General features: G+C 44.9%; 1 protein-coding gene across 3 annotated transcripts in view; it reads left to right on the forward strand.

Annotated features, from left to right (window-relative positions):
* UBXN6 (UBX domain protein 6) overlaps positions 1–6212 on the forward strand; it is a 376653-nt gene extending 370441 nt beyond the window's left edge. For 2 of the 3 annotated variants that reach the window (XM_069649369.1, XM_069649370.1), the window contains exon 11: positions 3749–4044. In XM_069649369.1, the coding sequence (XP_069505470.1) occupies positions 3749–3877 (129 nt within the window). In that variant the 3' untranslated portion in view covers positions 3878–4044. Of the gene's footprint in view, positions 1–3748 lie in introns of all 3 variants that reach the window. The other variant, XM_069649368.1, reaches the window with a different exon arrangement.
* Positions 6213–9421: the final 3209 nt, after the last annotated feature.

Genomic DNA, 9421 nt, shown 5'->3' on the forward strand with positions numbered 1-9421 from the left:
ACGCGAAGATTTGCGTCCCCTCCCATGCAACACCGGTCGGGGGCCGGATAACATCCTTTCTTCCTGCATGGGAGGAGATAACGTCAGACCGTTGGGTACTTTCCACCGTAGCCCACGGATACTGTATCGAATTCAACAGTTCCCCATCCTACAGACCCCTGAGGGGACGTCGCATGACACCGGAACATCTTGCCATCCTTCTCCAAGAAGTACAACAACTGCTGGAAAAAGGAGCCATAGAGGTCGTGCCTCTATCTCAGGTAACGGAAGGTATTTATTCAGTGTACTTCCTTGTACCCAAAAAGGATCTAACCATGCGCCCTGTATTAGATCTGCGCCCAGCGAACAAGTTTATCAAACCCCAAAAGTTTTGTATGGTAAACTTACAGGAAGTGATCCCACTGCTTTCTCAGGGAGATTACATGACAACATTGGACATGAAAGATGCATACTTTCATATTTTAATGTTGCCAGCGCACAGAAAATACCTCAGGTTCATGATAGAGGGCAAACACTACCAGTTCAAAGTGCTACCCTTCGGCATAGCATCGGCACAAGGGTATTCACGAAAGTGCTGGCAGTGGCAGCGGCCCACCTGCGCAGGTTGTCCATCCCAGTTTACCCTTACCTCGACGACTGGCTCATAACAGGGGATTCTTACGAAACATGCTTCTCCAATACCCAAAAGACAGTAGACCTTTTGTTCCAGTTGGGCTTCTCCATCAACGAAAAGAAGTCCAGTTTAGACCCCAGTCAAATCAAGCAATTCCTAGGGGCTCTAATTCAAACAAAGGACGGCCTCGTCTTCCCCTCCAAAGAGAGGGTCCAAAACATGCTGTTTCAGATCCCTCAATATGTGACCGGTCGAGAGGTGACGGTACGCAAAGCAATGCGCTTGCTCGGAATGATGGCGTCGTGTATTTATTTGGTACCTCACGCGCGCCTGCCCATGCGCCCAATGCAAGAGTGGCTGAAAAGCCAGTGGTGTCAGGCCAGCAAACTATGGGAGGATCTAGTGGTGGTCTCGCAAGCCTTGGTTCTCTCGCTACGGTGATGGACAAAGGAAAACATGGAAAAAGGGAAACCCTTTGCCACACCCGCGGCGGAAGCCACTCTAACCACAGATGCATCCCTCATAGGATCGGGGCGCACCTATCCCATCAGACTGCTCACGGAGTGTGGACTCCGAACGTAGCATCCAAACACATAAATCTACTGGAGCTACTAGCTGTGTTCAAGGCGCTAAAAGCCTTCCAGGAACACCTACAAGGCAAGACAGTAATGGTCCTTACAGACAGCACTACAGCCATGTACTACATCAACAAGCAGGGGGGCACCCACTCTCCAGGCCTGTCCAAACTGGCCCAGAATATATGGAAGTGGGCTCTCAAACAGGACATGTTCCTACTGTCACTACATGAACCCGGGGAACTCAATCTGCTGGCAGACAGACTCAGCAGAGATTTCCCCCTGCCCGAAGAGTACGAATGGTGCCTGCACGATGCAATGGTCAGGGAAATTTGTTTACGCTTTTCCCCCCGACTCCCCTTCTCAACAGAGTGGTGCACAAGATGCACCAGGAACAAGTGACCATGATACTAGTGGCCCCAATGTGGGCCCGACAACCATGGTTCGCTCACTTGATGGATATGTCTCTATCTCCCCCAGTAAAACTCCCCTGCCCGTACAACATGCTGTCTCAGGACAAGGGCAGGACTCTGCATCCATGCCCCCAGAACATGAACTTAGCAGCTTGGCTCCTGAAATCATAGAGTTCGGACATCTACGACTCCCGCAAAGATGCATGGACATCCTCAGGGAAGCCAGAAAACCTAACACTCGCCACTGCTATTCTAGCAAGTGGAAAAGATTTGTCATCTGGTGCAGGAGTAAAAGCATCAACCCTATTGACTGCTCTCCCACACATGTTGTCCTATACCTGACCAACCTACTGGATTCAGGTCTAGTGTTTAAGTCCATTAAAGTCCACCTAGCGGCACTTTCTGCATACACCACTTCCCAACTCAGTGTCGTGGTGGAGGATACCTGTTATAAAGGCCTTCATGGAGGGAGTAAAGAGAATACACCCCCCGATAGCTGACCCAGCTCCCGGATGGGACCTTATTGTACTTACCAGACTCATGGGCTCTCCATTCGAACCCATGCACAAAGCATCTCTTAAACACCTCACTCTTAAGACTGCTTTTTTAATAGCTATCACCTCCATCAGGAGAGTAAGTGAACTTCAGGCTCTTTCTATTCTAGACCCCTTTGTTACAGTTCACAGAGATAAGGTGGTTCTACGCACTCACCCTAGGTTTGCTCCGAAATTTATTTCTAAATTCCACGTAAACCAATCTATAGAACTACCAACGTTCTTTCAAAATCCTTCCAACTTGGGAGAAAGGACTCTGCACACACTAGATGTACGCAAAGCGGTCATGTTCTACATGGAAAGAACCAGACCACTGAGGAAGACTAATCAGTTCTTCGTCTCGGTGGCAGCAGGAAGAGAAGGAGATGCGGTTTCAAAATCCACTATTTCTAGATGGATTGTTCAATGCATCACTCTCTGCTATACTCTTGCTAAGAGAGAACTGCCCTTTAGGCCAAGAGCACACTCTACTCGAGGCACGGGGGCATCCATAGCATTCATTGCAAATGTTCCCCTTGAGTCCATCTACAAAGCGGCCACCTGGAGTTCTGTGCACACCTTTACAAAACACTATGTCTAGATGCACACTCTAGATCTGACTCCCAGGTGGGACAGGCAGTATTACGACACCTTTTCTCTACTGTTCCTTCTCATAACCCACCGCCAACTCCGGGTACTGTTCGCTAGTCTATGCACAGCATGTGATTCTAAGCAGATTAACAAACATCAGAAGAGAATGCATTACTTACCGTAAAAGCATTTCTGATGGTTGTATCTGCTTAGATTCACATGCGCTCACCCTTCCTCCCCGCTCGGATGGAAGGAACATAGACTTCCTTTATATCTCTCTCTTTTCTGTACTCACTCACGTCTTGAAGGCTCCCTCAGGGCAGAAAAATACAAACAGAGGGACCTCGACGCGTGAGGGATTGTGGGTACAACGCACGTCACTATAGGGATAGTGTTTCAGACACGCCTTGTCGACATCCCTTTTTCGACTACGAAAAACAAAATGCAATACTCCGCAGTGACCACTGGATGTCGGACCTATGCACAGCATGTGAATCTAAGCAGATACAACCATCAGAAATGCTTTTACGGTAAGTAATGCATTCTCATATGTTGGTGTCATGTTTTTATTTTAGTGCAACTCAGCCCACAACTGTGGTGTCATGGTGCAAAGTGATAATACCCTATTATGTAATGCCCAATTCAAAACCTTTATTTTTCTAGCATGTGTTCTGAGCATTCCCAATATTGGCATCTGTTAGATTCAGCCTGAGTCTCGCACAAGAGTGACATTCACTTGGTCCTAGTTGAAATTCAGACCTTTGCTAAAATGTGGAGACCTTGTTGTATTTCCCTACACCCCACAGACCAACAGTTGTCCCATAATTGGGAGGTATGTCTTACTCCACTGTGATCTGAAGGGCCTCTTTCCCTCTGAGCACTAACATTTTGTGTCTGTCCCCCTGCCCTCTTCCAAGCAATGCTCGTCTTTTCTTTTAGTGAATGCCTATGGTTCCTAAAAATGTGACACTTCTGTCTTCCTCTTGGACGTTCTTCCAATGTTTTCTTCTGGTTTTATTTCAGGTTCCTGCAGCCCTCCTGACTTTTCAGTGGGATACAGGTGTGATAAAAGATATTGAGGCTGCTGGAGCTCAGAGCAACGTGAACGTCTTGAAGCCAGAACATCTTGCTCACATCCAGACACTGTCCTGATAGATAATTGGCACAGATCATTTCTGACTTTCTCCTGCCGTTTCTCTGCCTCTTTTTGCGATGGGAATGGATTTAACGCTTCCCAGATTAAGCATTTTTGTATAATCTCTCCAGTAACTTTAAGAAAGAAATAAATGTTGAGGTCACCGTTTGGTGCTTATTTTAAATGTGAGCTGCCACCCTCTTCTGTGCCGGTCTTTGAATACCAGCTGCACTGGCAGTGATGTACAAAAAGTGTTCCTCCACGTTTACCCTCGATTCCTGTAGCTGAATGGAATTTTTTAGGAGGAATTGCCTAGAGTATTGCAGCATATTCCGAAATCTTTAAATCAGCTGATGTCATGCACTTTGCTTGTAAAGCCAGTTTTAAAACGGACTAAGAATGTTTGAACACTAAAATTCTATTTATGTACCTTATTCAGCTTAATTTATTTTAACTAAAAAAAAAAGTCCTGGTGTACAATGTTTTTATTATTGTGTTGCTTTGTTCAATGTAGGGCTAAGTCACAACGTTTGATTGTTGCCTCCCTTAGTAAAACGTTCTGCATGCCTCTTGTCGAAGAGTATGAAGATCTCAGTGGGCACCAGCAGATTTCTGGTAAAATGCTGCTGTGGGCCAAGACAGAGCAGAGGGCAGTTAGTGTGGACCTTTTCACACAATTTACAAAGACAGAACTAATAGCAAGTACATGCTCCGTTTAACCAAGAAACAACAAGTTAATTAATGCAACAACTGAAGTATGGAATACTACACACATGGGAGAAACGGGGAGGGGAGAGGTTCATGGGGGGGATTTAATTGTCAGATGTTAGTCCTGTTGCAGAACGTGGGCCACCAGGATACTACCAGTGAATGTTGGGGGACTCTAAGGATGCAGGAGTATCAAAGTCAAAACCGATTCTCCAGCTTGGATGCTTTGTTTTCACCTAAAAGCTGAGACCCAAAGTGCAAAGTGATAGCAGTAGGCAGCAATGGAGGTCAGTAGGAACCAGTTTTCATTTCTTTACCAAGACAAAGTCCAAACATAGGTGAATAGGTGAATCTGAACAGGGTAAGTAAGTGGATACATTCTGAAATAGGACAGGGGTGGCTGGAGAGTAAAAGATGCAATGCCCTTGTGATTCCAGTGAATAATTGGCACAAATTGGTATTAAGAACCAGGGTTTACGTGGGGGCAGGCCAATACTATGTAGGCTGGTGTCCTGTGTGGAAAGGTGGGATGGTTGTTCCCCATCAGGTTCTGGAGGGGTTTCTGAGGGTCGGGATATTTGGAGGCACTAATCCTCTGTATCAGGAGCATGGTGAACCTAGCCTGCTGCCTATCGAGGGCTAAAAGCCCCTTTAACTCTCAAAGCTTCTTTGGGATTGTTGGGGTATCCTTCTGGGCATCCATTAACTTGAATTACAAGGTGGCACGGTGGCTGGGGCTGCCCAGGATGGTACGAGTCCCAAGAGACTCAAAAATATCTTGTAGGTATTGCAATGGGATTCAGAATAGCTTGCATTTCTATTTCTTATGAGGACCCATCAGAAAGCCAAAATCTTACTAGCCGCCCCAGGTCTAGAGGCGTAAAGCAGGGCACTAGTCATGTGGCATGCCCTCTATGGACTGGTAGTTCGTCCTTCTCGGAAGGGCCTAAAGAGGAACTTTAGTACTCGGGTCGCAGATGGGGCCTGAATGTTCCAAACAGAATATTGTCCACAGGGACAGCTTCCAAATGTTCCCCCCTCATTTATTTTCAAGTAGTCGCAGCCAGTGGCTGTGGTGGCAGGGAGGCTTCCATGTCACAGCGACCCACCAGATGTGTATAACGGGTGGAACTAGATTTCTAATATTCGTGGATTTCTTTGAAAACCTCTTGATCCATGCCAGGTCTACAGAAAGTCCTTGTATTAAGGAAATTAAGGGCTGGGCAAACAGTGATAGTCTTGAGGAGAAATAACTCCTTCCCATCCCTTAAGTGGTTGGCATTAGATGGGTTTTCTGCTTAATTAGGGTAATTGAGAAGGGGTGCTGAGACAAGAAAGGCCAATCTTAGGGAAGGGCATACTATCTCCAGTGCTGTGCGGTGAGGGAAGGATCTCCTTGATGTATTTTAATTCCTCTGCAAAACAAAGCCAGGTGTAACCCTGTGTAAAATTAGGTTCACTATGGTCTGTGCAATTACTGAATTACATGACAGCACGTTTTCCTTTTTCTGGAAGTAAATCACCCAGACACCTTTTGAAGTTGTTACATGTAAATCACCTTGATTATGATTGACTTAATTTTGTGTTTTTCATACGTTATTTTACCCTCGTATGTTTGAAGTGTAATAAATGACCTATTATAAAGCATTGGTGTGTTCCAGCAGTGGGACAGAGGTCCTTATCTGAAGAGATGCTGACAGAAAAGATGTCACCTCTGGGTGGCAGGCATGAATGCCCTAGTCCGTCAAAACCTGAGGCGTGTAACTCATTGCTGACGAAGTGAAAAAAAGTTAGTCTGCATTAGTTCAGACCTATGGAGTCTAAATCTACAAAGGCAAGAATCAAAATAGAGAAACCACAGGCACGTTTCAGCTGTGTCCGGCTGCCTTCCGCTCCTTGTGGGTGTTAGAGAAAGTGTCCCTGCTTTGGAGAGAGCTCGCCCAGGCTGTGCTCCTGCACTCGTGAAAGTCTGTTATGCCGTAGTACGCCATGGGCCCTTGCCACTCTGCATTGCTCCCTGGGGTCTTCACCTTACCTTTCTGCACCCCCAGTTGTGTGGAGTTATTGAATAATGTTGTGCACCGGCTCGCCCCCCAGTATCTATGCGCCCATGGGGCTCGCCTTTAAGTAGTCACTGTGCACACCCCTGGCAGCTCCTGCTCACTCGGTGGCCCATGTATCTACAGTGAGAAAACACTCTGGCTGCGCACAGTGCCTTGGCATGGGTATAAAGTTGGAGCCCACCTGGCCGCTTCAGCATATTAGGGTATGGGTTGTACATCAAAGCGGGAAGTAAAAAAGGGCAAACTGCGGCCCAGATCCCTCGCTAGTAGAGTTCGCAGGATGTAGGGAAAGGGGGAAAAACAATGTCCTCGTGATGCCCTGTCATCCTCTGCATGCTCAGGTTGCTGAAGCTCCTCTGAACACACAACAGACTATACCTTCGGAAAGGTACACTTCGGGATTGAAACATTGCATTTACAAGGGGTTCCTCAACCCTTCAGATCCTTCCTTGTTGGCAAAGGAAATACATGTGGCGCAACATGTCTGGTCTCACCTCAGTAATGTTTTAATCCAAGCAAAGTAAGCACCTTGCTCTAGTGTGTAATCCAGCACTGCTTTACCTATCAATGGATGCTCATTCTGCAAGGAGGCCACTTGAAGGAGTTTACCTTAGCCCATACAACATTGTATGTTTCCAGTTTGATAGTTTCTCCAAAGTAAGTAGTCATCCAACAATGGAAGTTGTCAGTCTACCGCCAACCTTAGGAAAGAAAAATGTTATACATGGAGGAAGAAACTCCTTAATAAGAATAAGCACTGGGAACAAAGGCGTGCCTACATATTCATGGTCTGTCACTGACCTCGATCTCCACAAATATGTAGGGCTGTGAGAAACCTGGTTATCATGCTGAGATGGAGAAGTGTTTGTGGTGAGTCTACACATCCGTTACACCAGGGCGCCAAGCAGGACTCCAGCAGTGAGGCTTTCCAGTTTTAACTCCCAGCACACCCATCATGCAAATAGTGAGGGGTGGCCTTATAGGCCTTGAACAGGTGATGCAGGTGTGCAGGAAAGGGAAGAAAAAACTGGTAGTCCAGTCCTATACTACACATAACCTGCACTTCTAACCACCCCATTTCATTTTTTTTAAATACATCTCTTGGTGATTTTAATTCAGCAATACGTTTACTCACAAAACCATTCTCTTGTTACTTGCAATACCTCATCGTTATGATTTGCTCAGTGACAGCCTTTTTTGATCACTATATGCTTAATCTAAAGCATAATCATAATGGCGTATTAACGTGTCATATCTTGTATCTCAGGTTAAGTTATCATTTTACTCCATTCCTTGTATCTGGCGCATTGTACTGTTCCTTCCGAGCATTACTGTATGAGCTGTACATGGACGTAACTAATTCTGTTGCATTTATGGAATACTATTTGGCTATTTTTACTATTACTTCTACTAGTTTGTAATTTTAAATTGTGGGACAGTAATGTGGGAACCTCGCCTACATTGGGTGATAGCTCTGTGAACTGTAAACACCAGCACTGTAACTCTGCAGAGGAGGTATGCTCTTGATGATTTTGATCATATAGAGCTTGATTTTGGACACAAGCAGTAGACGTGGGCAGAGTATATTTAACATTTAATAAGGGGCTTGGGGAGCCCTCAGATCAATGCTTCGATTTGGACTCTGCTTTGTGATTCACTAGTGATCAAATCGCCACGTTCTTTTGGAACAGTATATTAAGTTCAGTTAAGGTGGTATAGCTGGCATTCACGGCCGGGATGAGAATTAGATTGGAACTAGCCCTAGGTGTGACTTGTTTGTCTTTGAGATGGTACAGAATGCAATAATTACATTCTGGACACATTAGATGGGTGGCTTCAAACAGTTTAACTGTTAAATGCTGCTAGATACAGTTAGTTGAAGGTGGTTTACTGTTAGTTGCTACCGCGTATATAAATATGAGGCGCTCAGGTGAATAAAGGTATATTTTCTTATGGAAATAATGTGTGTCGTCAGGTGCAATGCGTCTGACGTCACTCACGCTCTGACATGAGCCAACAGTACAAAACAGTGAGGCAATCAACATGGTGGTGATAGATTTTCGTGGACCGCCTCTGCAACCATATTGATGGCAGAGTGATGGCACACGGTCTATCCTATACGTAAGGACGGCGAAGTCATGTCTGATCAAGAATCTAGTTTATTTTTAAATACTGATTTCTGAAGGGCTTTGGGGACATAACCCGAGACATAGTTATATGTATTTTTTCTTTTGAATGTGTCGTTTGTTATCTACAGAAATTTAATTATCTGGCTCTTTGAATTTAATTCTGATATAATTGGGAAACGCGATCATCCTTGATGGCTAACTTAGGTTCATTAGAGGTGTGATATCAATCTTTATCTATGGTTTGGCCCCCTTTTTACATTATTTCGTGTTTGGATTGGACCGAATTTTGAATGCTTAATGCAGACGCAAGTAATTTGTCTTGGATTTGGAATACTTTTTTTTTTTTTTTTTTTTTTTTTTATTTGTAACATCTCATTTTTACAAAAACTTTTATTACAACTTATCCTTAGATCATTAGTGACGCTTTCCATTAACAATTTAGCTCATGTATTTTCAGATTAGGACTCTGTCTAGAAAGTTTATCACTGAACAGGTAAGATGTGTCGAGCTTCCACTCAGTATCCGAAACCACAGATCTTCCATCTCTTCGTTTTCTGGCTTAAATTTACTCAAATGGATGGAACGTAACTTGTTTAGGGCCACACATTCGATTGTCAGATGTTTTAGTGTTTCTGCAAAAAGATTGCAGTGCCGACAGGCT

Source organism: Ambystoma mexicanum, chromosome 1p (genome assembly GCF_040938575.1).
Source record: "Ambystoma mexicanum isolate Mex_15411 chromosome 1p, UKY_AmexF1_1, whole genome shotgun sequence".
Lineage (NCBI taxonomy): Eukaryota > Metazoa > Chordata > Amphibia > Caudata > Ambystomatidae > Ambystoma > Ambystoma mexicanum.